General features: G+C 41.8%; 1 protein-coding gene across 1 annotated transcript in view; it reads left to right on the top strand.

Moving 5' to 3' along the window:
- DMXL2 (Dmx like 2) overlaps window positions 1-16,966 on the top strand; it is a 137,497-nt gene that overhangs the window by 38,628 nt on the left and 81,903 nt on the right. Inside the window, exons 7-9 of the mRNA XM_075530590.1 lie at window positions 11,938-12,116; window positions 13,064-13,247; window positions 15,609-15,783. Coding sequence (XP_075386705.1) covers window positions 11,938-12,116; window positions 13,064-13,247; window positions 15,609-15,783 — 538 coding nt within the window. The remainder of the gene's footprint in view (window positions 1-11,937; window positions 12,117-13,063; window positions 13,248-15,608; window positions 15,784-16,966) is intronic.

Raw genomic sequence — 16,966 nt, 5'->3', positions numbered from 1 at the left:
CTCACTTCTCATGTCCTGATAGCAGTTAATTGTTAAGTTGGGTATTGTAGTACTTTTCTTCCTGTTTCTGAGTAACTTCCCCACACACCTATTTCTTGATCCTTTCCACCCCCAGTTTGCTGGATCGCTGGTTTCCTCCTTACTGTGTATGCCGGAACTCTGCTCTCTGAACATTCTCAACCCCATCCCACCTTTAATACATACACACACCTGTTCACTATCCTCCTTCCTTATCTTCTTGATATAAAAAACCAAAAGACCAATCACTGCTGTTGATTGGGGGATGACTCATAGCGCCCGAGTAGGATGGGGTGGAGCTACCCACGGCAGCCTCTAAGACTAGATGTCTTTGCAGGAGCACAAAGCCCTGGCTTTCTTTCTCCCCCAGGGCAACTGGTGGTTTCCATTGCGGACTTTGCAGCCCAGTGGCATATGCACTTAATCTAGTTAGCAGCTGAACGCATAACCACGACACCCCTGGGGCTCCTTCTTGATACGTGTAGCAAACTTTTGGGTTATATCAGTATTCATTCTTCATGTTACTCTGATCGCTTAAGTAGTTTTTGCAGTTGACAGTTGCTTTGGATCGATTACTTTGCTTAGGTTTCCATATACGTCACCAAGTCACCGCCCGACCTGTGACAGCTTGAATCTTCTCAGCATAGCCCCACTCAGGAGATGTCCTGGCAGCTTGTGTTCTGTTTGCACCTGCCTGGGTTAAATTGTCCTGGATGTCTAAAATGGAGGCATCACCTTGGGGTTTTCTTGTACGGAAAAGCCCCGAACCAAACTTACTGTCATTGAATTGGTTCTGACTCATGGCAGAGAGTACACAGTAGAACTGTTCCTAAGTTTTTCTTGGCGGTCACTTTTGTACAAGTAGATCTCCAGGGATTTCTTCCTTTAGCCACTTGGTACGATTAGTCCTTAAGGGGAAGTTTACTTTTTAACACTTTAAAGGGGTCTTTGCCAACAGACTTATCCAACACAAGATGTCTCTCGGTTTCTTTGACTGCTCCTTCCGTGAATGTTGATTGCAGCCCCAAGTCAAATGAAGTCCTTGAGGACTTCAGCCCAGTAAATCAGGAAACACATGCGCCCGAGTGTCAAAGAACCTGGAGCTAATGCGTCTCCCACTGTGGTGCTCGCATAGCTCTTTCCCGTCCACCTGGGCACCCAGAGTCTGGAGTTTATGTTTGCTTTTCCGTTGCTCTTTAAGAACATCTGTAAATCCCAGTCATTTGATGTCTAACTCTTCAATTCTGAACTTAAGAAAACGATACCATGCATGTCTGTTCTTCTGTGACTCCCATTTTTTGCGCCAGGCTTACTTACATTTCTGAGAGTCATCCGTGTTGGTGCCACAGGCCATTCACTTCCGGTGGTGGATGCTATTCCATTCTGTGATATTTTCCAGTGTACTCATCTATTCTTTTGATGATGGCCATGGATTTTTTAAAAGAGATTTTTTTCCTCTTATAAACGATGTAGCAAATCATATAGATCTTCATAAATCTTTCTTTGTGTTCCTGGTCATAGTTTGTTTGGCTATGTAGTTAAGAGAGAATTGTGTATTTTCATCTTAGGCAATCATTTCTAAATTGTTTTCTAAAGTGCTGGTCTCAACTTGCACTCTCATGTATGAGTTTGCGATCGCATTCAAAGGCAGGCCCTGAATGATGGACGGACACTGTGGCTGCAGCAGAGGGTTCACACGGAGTTCTGAGGCTGGGCCGGGGCCAGGCAGTGTCTCGCTCTCTCATTAATGGAGCCGATTTGAGGGCACTTAACAACAGCACATTCTGACAGCATCATATTCTCATAACGAAGTGGTCAGAGTTACATTTTTGCCAATTGGTTGGCTATAAAATAGTTACCAGTGTGATTTTCACTTGTATTTCCCTGATTATTACCATTGTAGGATGAGTGCTTTTCTCCGTACTTATGCATGCTGCTTTTGCCCTGGTGCATGAGTTTTTAAGATATTCTGATTATAATCTCCTGTGCAAGTTTTATATGTTGCACATAGCTTTTTTAGTTATGGCTTGTATTTTACACTTCTTTCTGATCCTTAATTTTTTTTCATTTCATTCTTAAACATAAGCAAAACCGCCCTGCCATTGAGTTGATTTCGACTCACAGAAGAGTATAATGAACCCCTTTGTAGCATCACCCAGCTTCAAGATTAACGTATAGTGGCCTTGTTTCATCCGTACTACCCAGTTGAATTATGGATTTACCCAGTTGAATTATGGATTATTTTCACCGATAGCTCTGACATCATTCACCTGTACACATTTTTATTTTTAAGAATAAACACTTAAATGATCCATAATGTATTAATAGTAGCTTGAATTTATCAATCTTTTCTTTAGGGATTGTATGTGTTTTTTTGTTTGTTTGTTTTTTGTCTTGCTTAACAAATTCCTCCTTATTCAGATGTCATAAGAATACCCTATTTTCTTCGAAGAGGTTAAATTTTTGTCTTTTGTTAAGAGATAATTTCATCTCAATAAAAGTGGATATTTGTTCATGCACTGAACATTTCCTCTTCTCTCACTGACCTGCCATGCCATTTCTGGCATGAATTCACTCATGCGAACCTTCTTAGACACATGCTGTATGGATGTCTCATGGGTATGCATGGAGGAGAAGAACTGCCGAGTCATGGGTTATCCAGCTCTTCAAGCTTAGTAGAAAATACCAATGAGCTTCCCCTTCCCAGTTATGCATGAATGGCCCTCTTGCTTCCTGCCAGCACGGGTAGAGTCAGGCTTATTCGTTCCTGAACATTTGGTAGAAGGGGAATTTTAGTTAAAAATTTTGGGGGGGGTTTTAAAGTACGTTTCCCTGATTATTAATGAGAGTGAAACGTTTTCATATATCCACTGGGTATTTGAATGACTGCTTTCAGAAAAACAACAGGTTAAGTTTTATACACGTTCTTGATCCTCTGTTTTCCTCTGAGTATGAACTCGTTGTCCATGGTGTGCGTGGCAGAAATCTCCCACTCCACCGCTGGCTTTTTCAGTTTTTTAACAGTATCTTTTGATGAAAAACCAGGAGCCCTGGTGGCATTGTGGTTATGCATTGGGCTGCAATTCAGATGGTAGGCAGTTTGAAACCATCGGCAGCTCTGCAGGAGAAAGACTTGGCTTTCTACCCCCGTAAACAGTTAATGTCAGAAGCCCACAGGGGGTTGCTATGAGTAAGTATTGATTTGTTGGCATGAGTTTATTTTTTTTAGTATTTATTTTTTTTGTTTGATGAAGAGAGAGACATAATTTCAGTGTGTTGAATTTATTGAGGTTTTTTCCTTTATGGATGTACTGAATCCTAGAAAAGGTTTTTATTTCCCCAGTGGCTGTGAAGATTTTTCATATTTTATATGATTTTCTGGAATTTTTGGTTGTATGTGTATGCTGTGAACCCTTTGGGAACCTCGGAAGCGTATAACTCTCATACAATTTTTAATTGTATAAAGATGTATAGTATTAAAAAGGAAGTCAAGGATTAAAACAGTTTTAAAATATTAAAAAGATTTGTGATAATGGCTATTACATACCTAAGTAATATATTCAGTAATAAGAAAGTTACATGCAATTTATGAGTAAGTTAAAATGTTAGAGCTAAAGTTTCACTGTTGTACACGGAATGAAAACGTCCACATTTTGGTTTATGAGATGAGGATAGGCTTTTACCAAGAACCCCAGAAGTCACTAAGGCTTTTTCTTGTGTAAGAACACTCACCCCTGCTGGTTGGAGAGTCCGTGCTCAGTGATTGTGAGAACCTTATAGACTGGAAGACTGCACTCTCGGGCAGTTGATGGCGTATCTCATAACTCGTAAAGGCGTCCCGGCGGTCCAGTGGTTAGAGCTGCTAACACAAGGTCTGAGCTGAAGCACCAGCTGCTCTGCGGGAGAAAGATGTGGCAGTGCGCTCCTCTGACGAGTACAGCCTTGGAGACCCTCGGAGGGCATTCTGCCTGTCCCGCAGGCTCTCTGAAGGAGGCAGCAGCTTGGTGGCACAACAACAACAACATGCCATGCGCAGTTCTTTCGTTCTGCGGGGAGGATTTCCCAGGACTGCAGGACTCGTAAAAAGGTAGCGCTGGGGTCTCACCCAGATGTGCTGGACCTCAGCTGCCCTCGGGTTCCCCTGACACAGGTGTTGCGGGTGCATTTATTTGTCAGGGTTCTCTGAACAGGCTGGTGTTGCTTCTGCTGCCCAGCTGAGGGCTCTCCCAGCTCAGTCCTCAGTCTGGACTTGGTAAGCTGCTGTCTGCACAGCGTGGATTTTGGTCTCATGAGGGCTGTGTTGTGGTTCCTACGTTCTCAGGGGAAGAGTTTCCCTCCATTAGACAGGGGCAGTCAATTTTCCTCATCGCCATCCTTTTCCGTGAGGGTATTTTCCTGGGTCACCCAGAGAGGATGCTTGTTAGGGTCTTATTGACTTCCTGCACGTGCCTGTGATTTGATTCCTCACTTCGGCGCTGCCTCCGGCATATCTGCCTGCCTGACAGGGGAGCTCTGTGCCTCTGGGAATTGGTAGAATCCCCTCGGACAGTCCAGGTCCCAGCTTCAGCTTCTGTTTATGGTGGAGTCCTGCCGAGGAATTAGGTGCAGGCAAGTGAAGAACTTTGATAAGCTTCGACCATCTATTTGTATCCGTTCATCTCCTTACATCTATGTGAGATGAGGGGGCTTAAAAAAATTTGTGGGAAACTTCCGTTAACCTGGACTTCCATGTTCCCCGCTCTTTTGAAAGCCCTTTTGAACGTCCTGCCCTGCCTGTGCCACCGTAGTTGAACCGCCTGTGTTTTTCCAGAGGGCACCTTCTGCACTCGGGGGCCGGGTCCCTTTTGCTCTGGTTCTCTCAGGGACATCGCTTTTGCAGTTTTCTCTTCTTGGGTTTCCCTTCTCCAGTGGTACATCCGGTTAGCACCCAGCAATTCTAGATTCTAATCCAAACAACAGAAATAAGGAAAAGTCTGTCTCTGCCCACTCCCTGATGGGAAAGCACCCTGAAAGAGTTGCCTATAGTCACTGTCTCCAAGTTCCTGCCCTCTGTGTGCACGCACTACATCGCCTCCTGAATGGCTTTCACTTCCTGTCTCAGGGTCCTACGGCTAGTTCTTACCTAACCTGTCAGCCTGATTTAACTGTTGCTTTTACTTCCACCTTGACATACTTTTCTTCACTTGTCTTCCAGGACACAGCCCATTCTTTAAAAAAAATCATTTTATTGGGGGCTTGTACAATTCTTATCACAATCCATACATCCATCCATTGTGTCAAGCACATTTGTACATTTGTTGCCTTCATCATTCTCAAAACGTTTGCTTTCTACTTGAGCCCTTGGTATCAGCTCCTCATTTTCCCTCCCCCATCCCTGTTTCCCTCCCTCATGGATCTATGATAATTTATAAATTATTATTATGTTTTATCTTTTAAAAAACGTTTTATTGGGGCTCATACAACTCTTATCAGAATCCATACATACATCAATTGTGTAAAGCACATCTATATATTCTTTGCCCTCATCATTTTCAAAACATTTGCTCTCCACTTAAGCTCTTGGCATCAGGTCCTCTTTTTCCCCCTCCCTCTCCGCTCCCCCCACCCTCATGAGCCCTTGATAATTTATAAATTATTATTTTGTCATATCTTGCCCTGTCCGACGTCTCCCTTGATCCACTTTTACACTGTCCAACGTCTCCCTTCACCCACTTTTCTGTTGTCCATCCCAAGGAGGGGGTTATATGTAGATCCTTGTAATCGGGTCCCCCTTTGTACCCCATCTTCTTTCCACCCTCCAGATATTGCCACTCTCACCACTGGTCCTGAAGGGCTCATCTGTCTTGATTGCCTGTGTTTCCAGTTCTTATCTATACCAGCATACATCCTCTGGTCTAGCCAGATTTGTAATGTAGAATTGGGATCATGATAGTGGGGGAGGAGGAAGCATTTAGGAACTAGAGGAATATTATATGTTTCATTGTTGCTACCCTGCACCCTGACTGGCTCGTCTCCTCCCTGCGACCCTTCAGTAAAGGGGTGTCCAGTTGCCTACAGATGGGCTTTGGGTCTCCACTCTGAACTCACCCTTATTTACAATGATATGATTTTTTGTTCTTTGATGCCTGATACTTGATCCCTTCAACACCTCGTGGTCACACAGGCTGGTGTGCTTCTTCCATGTTGGCTTTGTTGCTTCTGAACTAGATGGCTACTCATTTACCTGCAAGCGTTTAAGACCCCAGACACTATATCCTTTTTTTTAAACGTTTTATCAGGGGCTCATACAACTCTTTTTTTTAAAGTATTTATTTATTTATTTAAACATTTTATTAGGGACTCATACAACTCTTATCACAGTCCATACATACATCAATTATGTAAAGCACATCTGTACATTTATTGCCCTCATCATTCTCTAAACATTTGCTCCCCACTTAAGCCCCTGGCTTCAGGTCCTTCTTTTTCCCCCTCCCTCCTTGCTTCCCCCACCCTCATGAACCCTTAATAATTTATAAATTATTATTTTGTCATATCTTGCCCCGTCCGACGTAACCGTTAACCCCCTTTTCTGTTGTCTGTCCCCCAGGGAGGAGGTCACATGTAGATCCTTGTAATCGGTTCCCTCTTTCCAACCCACCCTCCCTCTACCCTTCCAGTATCGCCCCTCACACCCCTGGTCCTGAAGGTATCCTCTGCCTTGGATTCCCTGTGTTTCCAGTTCCTGTCTGTACCAGTGTACATCCTCTGCTCTAGCCAGACTTGCAAGGTAGAATTGGGATCATGAGGGGAAGGAAGCATTAGGAACTAGAGGAAAGTTGTATTTTTCATCGTTGCTACATCGCACCTTGACTGGCTCGTGTCCTCCCCTGGACCCCTCTGCAAGGGGATCTTCAGTGGTTAACAAATGGGCTTTGGGTCTCCACTCTGCACCACCCCCTTCATTCACTATGGTAAGATTTTTTTGTTCTGATGATGCCTTATACCTGATCCTTTTGACACATAGTGATCACACAGGCAGTGTTCTTCCATGTGGGCTTTGTTGCTTCTGAGCTAGATGGCCGCTTGTTCACCTTCAAGCATTTAAGACCCCAGATGCTATCTCTTTTGATAGCCGGGCACCATCAGCTTTCTTCACCACATTTGCTATGCACACATTTGTCTTCAGTGATTGTGTCAGCAAGGTGTGCATCATCGAATGCCAATTTAATAGAACAAAGTGTTCTTGCATTGAGGGAGTACTTAAGTGGAGGTCCAATGTCCATCAGCTGCCTTAACTAAACCTATAGATATATGCATGTAGATCTATTTACCCACCATCCTATATAAATATATTTATATATGTGCATGCTTGTATTTAGACCTCTATACATGCCCTTTGCCCTTTGCCTCCTAGTTCTTTCCTCTATTTCCTTCAACTTTCCTCTTTTTTAAAATATCATTTTATTAGGGACTCATACATCCCTATCACAATCCATACATACATCAATTATGTAAAGCACATTTATACAATGATTGCCCTCATCATTCTCAAAACATTTGCTCCCACAAAAACAAAACAAAACATTTGCTCTCCATTTAAGGCCCTGGCATCAGCTCCTCATTTTTTCCCATCCATCCCTGCTCCCAGTCCCTCATGAACCCTTGATAATTTATACATTTTTATTTTGTCATAGCTTGCCCTTTAGGACAGAGCACATTCTATTGCTTTTTTTACCTCTCTGGTTGCCCCATCTTAGTTTGCTGTTGTCGCCTAATTCCACCTACTTTTAAACAGGGCTGCCAACAGGTTTTAGGAGGCCTTTTGGAACAGATTTCCCCCATGCAATTCCTTGTCATTAGCTTTTTTGACTATTGCTCCACGGGCATTGATTGAGGAATCTTATGTAAAATGAAATCCTTTACAATTGCAATTATTGTCTTCATTTGTCACATGGTACTTATTGGTTCAGCTGTGAGGAATTTTGCGTTCTGTATTGCGGTCTAATCCATGCTGAAGCCTGTCATCTTTGATCTTCATTGGTGATTACTTCAAGCCCTGTTTACTTTCAATAAGCAAACAAGATTGTTTTGTCTGCATATTGAATGAAGGTTATTCTTCCTCCAGTCCTGATGCCATATAGTCATCTGGTTCATCTTCTTGGATTATTTGCTTAGCACACAGGTGGGAGAAGTGCTACGAATGAATACAACCTAACACACATCTTTTCTGATCCTCGACTTCATAGCATCCCTTCGTTCTGCCTCATTGACTTCCTCTTCCTCAGTGTACAGGTCCCACAAGAGCATAATAAAACTAGCTAATCACTCACTCACTGCCATCAAGTCAGTTTCGACTTTGAGCTACCCTGTAGGACAGGGTAGGACTGCCCCTGTGCGTTTCTGAGACCGTCCCTATTTATTTATGGGGAATAGAAAGCCGTGTCTTTCTCCTGTAGAGTGGCTGCTGACCAGGCCTTAGCAGCCCAACATGTGGCTGCTGTTCCATCAAGACTCTAAGCATAAGTAATTGTTTTGGAATTCCCATTCCTTAAAATGTTATCCATAGTTTGTTGTGATCCACACGGTTAGCTCCTTTTGCATAGTCAAAACAGGTAAGCATCTTTCTCTTATCTTCTTCTCTCAGACAAGATCCATCTGACGTCAGCAATGGTACCCCCCATTCCACATCCGTTTCTGGACTGGCTTAAATTGTAGTACTGCAACTTAAATTACCTTCAGCAAAATTTTACTTGAGTGTGATAGTAATGATATTGTTGAATAATGTCTGTACTGTACTCGATTATCTTTCTTTGGAATAGGCACAGTGTGTGTCTCTGCCAGCCTGTTGGCCGCATCTTAGGGCATAGACGAGTGAGTGTTTCCAGCATTGCATGCATTTGCTGAAACATCTCAACGGATATTCCATCCAGCCTCGTGTTTTGCTGATACCATCAGTTCAGTGTGAACTTCTTTCAGTACCATCAGTAATCTTGACCATGCGTTACCTTCTGAAACGGTTCAATGTCAACCAGTTCTTTTTGGTGCAGGGACAGTGTGTACTCACCATGTTCTTTTAATGCTCCCGCATGGTTCAGGATTTTAGAGTCCTTCAGTATTTCAGCTGAATGCTTTAATTTTTTGTCAGTTCTTTCATTTTGAAAGGTGAAAACGTGTTCTTTCCTTGTTTTTTAAACTCCAGGCCATTGCACATTTTATTACAATGTTTTACTTCCTGAGCTACCATTGACATTTTCTGTCTCTCGTACTTCTTTGCTTCTTCCTCCTTGTATTAGCAACTCTACATTCAAGAGTGAGCTTCAGTCTCTTCTGATCTCCACTTCCCTGTCTTTCCTTTTACGATGGCTTATTTTGACTTATTAAATTGTAACAGTTTTATTTACATAAAACCTGAGTATAATGTCCTATTCTTTTAATGATTGGCTTTCTTCAGAAATGATGTTCTTGCTGTGGTCATGGTTCACCTAACCTTTGTCCATCAATGTTCAACGTTGCAAACCTATTCTCGCCATGGTCTCGCAACTCAGTGAGATACACCCAAGGTCATCATCTTGGCTCTGGGGACTTGTTTTAATATTCTTCAGCTTCCTACTGAGCTTGCGCATGAGCAATTAGGGGTCTGTCCCATCGTCAGCCCGGGCCGTGCTCTGACTGAGGATACGGCGCTTCTTCATCCGTGTTCCACAGCTGATGTCGTCGGTTGGATTCCTGTGTGTTCCACCTGGTGAAGTCCACACTCATATTCAGCATTTATGTGGTGAAAATTTTTTCAGTGAATAAGTTGTTGGTCTTGCAAAATTCTATCACGCAACCATTTCTATCTTCAAGACCATATTTTCCATTTACCCGCCCTTTTTTTGTGAATTAACTGAAGGTTTAGAGAGTAGATGAGTTTTCCATTCCACAATTCATGTACCCTTTGTTTCATACATTAATTGCAATCCCTATGGAGACAGCAAAGATAGAAGATGTCTTACTTGTTGCATTTACATTTACAAGATAAAATTGCTAATTTTCTAGTATTTTTCTTTGTATCTGTGTACATAGTAGATTTCCAATTTGGGCCCTGGTCCACCTGAGGTTTTGATAATCTACTCCTTCGAGGAAAATGGGCAGGAGGGGAAGATTACATGAAGTTATGCTTTTAAAATGTGGCTGCCAGGTCATTAAGCATCGTGGAGTTACAGAAAAAGATCTCTCAACTTCAGGTTATCTAAAATGACTTGTGAAAGAGCAGGGGGAGGAGCCTGGCCTTTTCCTTCGTTCTCAACTGGGAGAACCCAAACCTTGCAATGTCCGTTTGCATGAATTTGCAGTAAGTCCTGAGAGAGGAGCTGCGGTAAGAGGAGGTTGGTGGGAATGGCAGAGGGGGCTGGAGAGCCCCTTTGGGAGGGTCTCTGCCTTTTCCCTTGCGACGCCCTCAGGCTTCTGTGGAGCCGCTCGTGCCTCGGTGGGGCACAGTGTGAAATCCACGGTCATAGGCTGCACTCGAGCGTGGTTAGGGGAACGTGATGCTGAGATGAATAAGGTAGAGCAAATGGTACAGAGCTAAGTAATATCTCAGAGAAAGCACTTAAAAAGATTTGCTGTATAGTTAAATTATTCAAAAAGCCAGGTGTTAAAGGAAACATACACTTCCTCGTACAGTATCAATGTGAGTCCCGAGGTGGAAACAAAAGCCAAAGTGTTCAGTCCAGATGAAAAGATGTGGATCAAGACATGCTTTTCAAGATTATGTCATTTCACGGTTTCCTAGAAATCGAAGCTTTTACATAACTGAACATTTTGTTAGTCTTTTTACTGTGTTGCTACCATTAAGTATGAAGCACTAAAAGGTACATAGTTCCCGTTGATTAAGATACAGTTATTTAGGCCTCTAATCAAAGAGTTAGAACCAAGTGAACTGATGAAGTGAGTGCTGGTGTTGTGTGAATAAGTCTTTCCAGTGGCCCCTGATGCGGGCTCTGACCCAGCTCAGTAGAACGGGTCAGGAGAAGGGGTTCCGCAAGCTAAGATTGCTCTTCCCATTTTCACTGGTTGTAAGGAAAACAAAACAAATGAAAAATAAAAGAAGAGCATGTGCCAGAGGCCTTGGGGTCATAAGCGTAATTATTTACTGAAAAAAAAATTTTGTTGTTGACTCCTCGCTTAGAGCTTGAAGCAGTTTATATGTGAAAAGATTTCTCCCCTGGTAGCTCTCTTCAGAAAGAATAGATAGCAACAGCTGACAGGGAAGCATCATTCTCCTCCTTGCCGGCACCGAGAAGCTGGGATCTGGTGGCCAAATCTGTTCAGGGCCGTGACTGTGACGTACGTGTGAGTGCATTTTAGTGGAGGAATGTGGCATCAGACATAGAGAAAACTGATGATGGACAGGCTGTCAATTTACCTTTCAAGAACTGTATTCTCGAGAGTAATAATACCATTTAAAATTTGACCTGGTTCTGCAGGCCGTCCTAAGTCTGTCTTTCAGTCGTTTGTACCTAAGTCAAATCTGTTTTGGATGGTCCTTATGTAAAGTCAGTGAGTCGAATGTTTGTCTAGTATGTATTGTATAGTGCACCTTTCTATGAATAAGAACGTTACAGAAACACTTTCAGATGGCTAAAATAGTTTAATGTAATACATACAGCAATAATAGCAACAGCGTTTTATTGTACATTGCAAAGTTGTGCCCCTTCATTATGATGTACATTCAACTTTAAATATAATAAGCTTTGCAGGGGAGTGTTGGTTTGGTAGCTAAGAGTGATGCATGAGTCAGACTACCTTTGTAACATGGAAACATACACATATACACACATATATGTATACCATGTATTAGTTTTCAGGTAGAGCTTGATTTAAAAGCTTCAAGTGATTTAATTTTTGAACTGTGAATGTGTAAAGTAATCTTCTTTCGATTTATGTATTTTGCAGGATGACTGTCTTTTGAAAGTGTGGTATCCGATGACTGGTTGGAAGTCTTCAATTATACCTCAGGACCCCCTTGACGTGAAAAGGAGGCAGGCGTGTACCCAGTTTTCCTTTGTTTACTTGGCACATCCCCGAGCTGTGACAGGTTTTTCGTGGCGTAAAACTAGCAAGTATATGCCCAGGTTAGACAAATGTATCATATAACTTCAGCTTGTCTGCTTCTATATATGATCCACATACATAAGCAATACAAATAAAGCTCCTTTTACTGTTGATGTGGTGGTGACTAAGAACGTAGGCTCTGGAATTTGAAAAAAACTGAATTTAAATGTTGACATCGTCATTTGCTGCGTCAGCTTTTGGCTGCATTACTTAAGCGTTCCGTGCCTCGGTTTTCTGAGGTAGGGATCTGCTTTGCAGCCTCCCCTGGATTGTTCCCGTGGCTCTAGGGACCAGTGCTGCCCACTTGGGGGATACCGGTTTAGCTGAAGGCGGATGATAGAAACCATGTAACTGCTGACACACGCCAGACAACCTAGTTGCGTTCAATGGTCTTTTTGTGTGGCCATTCTGTAATTTGCAACGTGCAGATTTTCTTTTGCTGGTTTGTCTGTTTTGCTGGGAAGACCCCACCGTTCCCTTAGAGCCTGTTCTCGGGCAGCACCTGTGTGATCTGGCATTCATCTCTTTCCCGGTCAGCGTCCTTCCTAGCTTAGGCGCGCTCGGGTGCTGCACCCAGGGGCTGTGACTGGCCACCTTTCCCATGCTGTGTACTTTGTAAAGCAGTCGCAGGCACGGTGCATCATTTCCCGGGCTCACTTGTGTTCATGGCGCGATTTTAATGGAGTAAGAGAAGTGCCACAGGCAGCGGGGCTGCTTCCGTTTCACGGCACCTGACTACAGCCCAGCGTCTAGCCTGACACCTTACAGGTGTGAGCGGGTAATCAGTGAGCACGTAAAACAATCTGTGGAAATCTTTTAGCACTCTTAGACAAACAGCTATGCATAGACTTTGCTGATTTTATACCAATGGCTTCTTTATACGTGAAGAATCAAGTATCAGTGGACTATAGAAGATGCCTGTACGGAAGTGGTAGTTACAGTGGCTGTTCTTTTTCTTCATCACTAGAGGCTCTGTCTGTAACGTGCTGCTCACCTCATGCCATGATGGTGTCTGCCGGCTCTGGGCAGAAACCTTATTACCAGAAGACTGTCTCCTGGGCGAGCAGATTTGCGAGAGGACCACTTCCAGCATTGGCGGCAATCTTTCCCATGCCGGGGTCCACAAAGACAGAATACAGCACGCTCTTGAGGTACTGTATCCTAAATGCATTTGAAGATCTCTGAGTCCAGTGGAACTTCAGAAGCGAAAGGTGCAGGTGGTACTGTAGTACATGTAAGAGTGAACCTCACTGCAATTTGCATGCATCTTATGGCTTTCAGACAGCCCATTCTACGCCAGTGACAGCCCCGAAATAGACAGGCGCTCTTTTGGACTGGTGGTCTATGTAAACAACGTAATATAAATTATTTCCTTTTGCATGTCAAATAGGAGAACTAGGAGTAAGCAATTTTAAGAGTGAAGCATGTTTAAGTCTTTAAAATGATTTGTAATTAAAGTGTTCTCACTTGTTTCATGAGGGTTAAATTTTCCTTTCTTGCTCTGAATAACAGTGACTATTTTGATCCTTAAGGGTAAGGATGTTGTTTATTAGGATATTAGACACCAAAGAACGTGTATGATTGCTTTGCACTTTCCATGGTGTCGTATTGTGAAACAAATTCTTTCAACAACTTTACGGTGCCCTATAGCAGTGTTTTCTGTGAATAAATCAGATTGCTTATAGGCAGTACAAACTGTTGTGTCCAAATATGATTAAAGAAAAAAATGAGGCCTACATGATATTAAAAATTGTCAGAGATGCATTATAGTTAACTTAGATTTCTTGTTTTCATGGGGGGCATTTCACTATTCAAGGATATGTGCTTATCCTGAAATTAAATTCAAACTTGTTTCCATTGAGTGAATTCTGACTCATAGCAACCCTATCGATTAAGAAATAGGAAAAAAAGAATTTATAATCTAACTGTTCTGGTCATCTATGTATGTATTTTTCTTTCATTTTTACAAGTTTGAGATCATATCAGATAGTTTTGTTTGATAACTTTTTATATTTAGTAATTTTAAATCTTTTATTTATATTAGCAGTTTAACTGTCTCACCAAGCAGAAAAGTTTCAGGGGCACGATAGACTAAGGATGTGTGGTCCTTAGAAGGTTATGTAAGCCTACTCTGATACTGTGATTGAGCACTTTCTGTACACTTCTCCAGCATCCAAAGCATAAATAAAATTAAAAGTAGAAATAAGAATAGTCGAGTTTATTGTAATATGCATTGAGATATTCCTTAGTTAGAGTTTGATGGAGGGGGTTCATCTCTAATCCTGTCATCAAAGAAAAAAGCACAGCAAAGGGACCAGAGGCAGGGCCCCATCTCAGAACTGATATTGTTTTTCATATGTAAAGAGAGATCCCAGATTCACTGCTGTAAAATCCGGTCCAATTCACAGTGACCCTATAGGACAGAGTAGGACCCTACAGGGGTGTGATCTTCTGATCCTGATCCCCTGGGGCAGCTGGCCGGGGTCAGACTGCTGACCCTTTCATTCACAGTGGAGGTGCCGTGATGCGTGCACCTCCAGGGCTTCTGTGAAGGGCGGAGGACCGTGGAATTTAAAAGGATCAGATGCTGCCATTTTAATGGAGAAAGACCTGATAGGACTTAATGACGAATCTCTCTCTCACATGCCATTCACCTTGCTACACTTTATTATAAAGCATGAAGATGAAGGCTAATGGTCTTGGTGATATGGAAGGATCATGGCCAGAGGGGCCTGGCCCATTGTTCAGACACGCCTGATGATTGGGAACTTTACTATCTAGCACCCCTCCCTTAAAGTGGTACCACTGATGAGTTCTCTCCTGTCTCCTCCTAGATAGCTAAGTAGGTTTCCCTCTCTCTGCAGTGTTTTTACCTTTTCTTCTAACAGAGATCATATCTGATTATTTACATGTTTACTTTTAAATGAGAATTTTTGAGGAAATATTCTCCTTTTTGGTAAAAATTTTTCTCCCTGTACTTTTATGACTCGTAAGTCACCTCTCAGTACGAGTGTATTTTGAACAACCAACCAACCAAATCACCAGACTTCGGAGCTCCTCATCTTCACAGGGATTTGCATAGAGAACATTAGTTAAGGGTTTCTGAGTCGCTTCTTTCTGCTTTGAACTATAAAATCTACACCAACTATGGGGAGTATTTTCAGCATTATTCTACCATATTTAAGAAAGTTTCTTATCAAATAGTTAGGTTTTACAGAGAGGAAAATCTTAAAATATGTAATAGTCAGAAGTACTTTGGTTAAATATTTTTGCTTATTGTTATCTTCCACGTGTGAAATTCTCCAGTCTGTGTGTTGTACTGGTAATTTAACTCTCTCTGTAACGTAATAGTTTGCTGCCAACTATATATGTTTAAGTAATTAAAAATATTTGAAACATTATTGACTGACTAATAAACTATTAAGTTATTGGCCCCCCCAAAAAAAAGGGTACTTTGGTTGGCATTTGTTATGTCTCCCAGAGTTGAATTCAGCAATTATGTTTTATTCCAGACAATACACCATTTGAAAAATTTAAGAAAAGGGCAAAGAAGATCTTCTGTTCTTGTAACTCACACTGAATTAATGCCTGATCAGACCGGAACACATGAAGTTCAAAGGCATATTTCCCACCATGCAAATGCACTGTGTCATTTTCACATTGCTGCGAGCATCAATCCAGCCACAGGTAAAGTGTAGCATAGTTTTGTTTTGTGTAGATACATTGTTAACATCATATTCCATAAGATTTCATTCTCAGCTTCTCGGTTTATACCTTTGTTCCCTTCTCCCTGGTCTTCTGGCTGAATCATTTGGATGTTCTCTCAATCCTTAGCAATTTCAGACTGTTATCTTTGAAAGAGAACTTTCTAGAATAATCACAAAATTATTGTGGTTATTTAATGTGGAATATTAACTATATGCAATGAGTTTAGCACCAATACAATAATAGAATCTAAAATATAGTTCATATTCAAATATAGGCTTAAAAAATGGATTCAGAATGCAGTCAAAGATCAGACCTTGCACTTGATTGCCATTTCTCGTTAGTATAAAATTTTGAACAGCCCCTCTGTGGCTTCTTATTTCTCGGTTGCCTTATCAACCATCTAAAAATCTGAATATTCACAATTAGATTGAGGTTAGATATTTTAAACCAGGATTCTAAAGCAGCAATATAGTGTTTTATAGGATTGTTAATTTTCAGATCTAATTTTATAGATTTTTTTCCTCCCCCAAACCAAGACTATCTCCAGGAACTGGAATGAAAGAATAATTTAAAATGTATCTCACATTAATATTTATTAAATAGAACAGCCCTAGAACATCTTGTACATTTGAAGAAGCAATTTTATTTGTGTATAACTGAAATCTCATACAATTCACTAGTTCAGTCATATTGAGAAGAGCTGGACACTCATCACCACAGCTTCAGAACGTTTTCCTCTTTCTTGCCCTCATTGTTGTTAGCTCCCCATTTGCCCCAACCTCCCCTGTCACACCCCCAAGAAACCACGAATCGAGCTTCTTATTGCCTCTGTACACTTGCTTCTCCGGATTTCATATACAGAAAGTAGGAAATATGAAAAACTAGAACAGAGTTAAAGTGAGTCAGAAGGGAGATCAGATGGTGAGGTGTTACATTTTAACCTAATGACATTCGCAGTGATCCATTTTCGAATGCACTCTGCATGGTAGAGCCAGGTTGCTCACAGCTCTGGTCCGTGCTCAGAGGGAGTTCACCAGAGGCTTCATCCATGTATTTCCCCTGCACTTTTTTTTTAAGTTAAGCAACTTTAAAATGGTTCAAAAGGGAGATCAAATGTAATAATGTATTACATTTTAACCTAGTTCCATCTGTCCTAATTGAC

This window comes from Tenrec ecaudatus, chromosome 14 (genome assembly GCF_050624435.1).
Source record: "Tenrec ecaudatus isolate mTenEca1 chromosome 14, mTenEca1.hap1, whole genome shotgun sequence".
In the NCBI taxonomy this organism is placed as follows: Eukaryota; Metazoa; Chordata; class Mammalia; order Afrosoricida; family Tenrecidae; genus Tenrec; species Tenrec ecaudatus.
The sequence above is the reverse complement of the archived record's forward strand: the minus strand, read 5'-3'. Positions and strand labels throughout refer to the sequence as shown.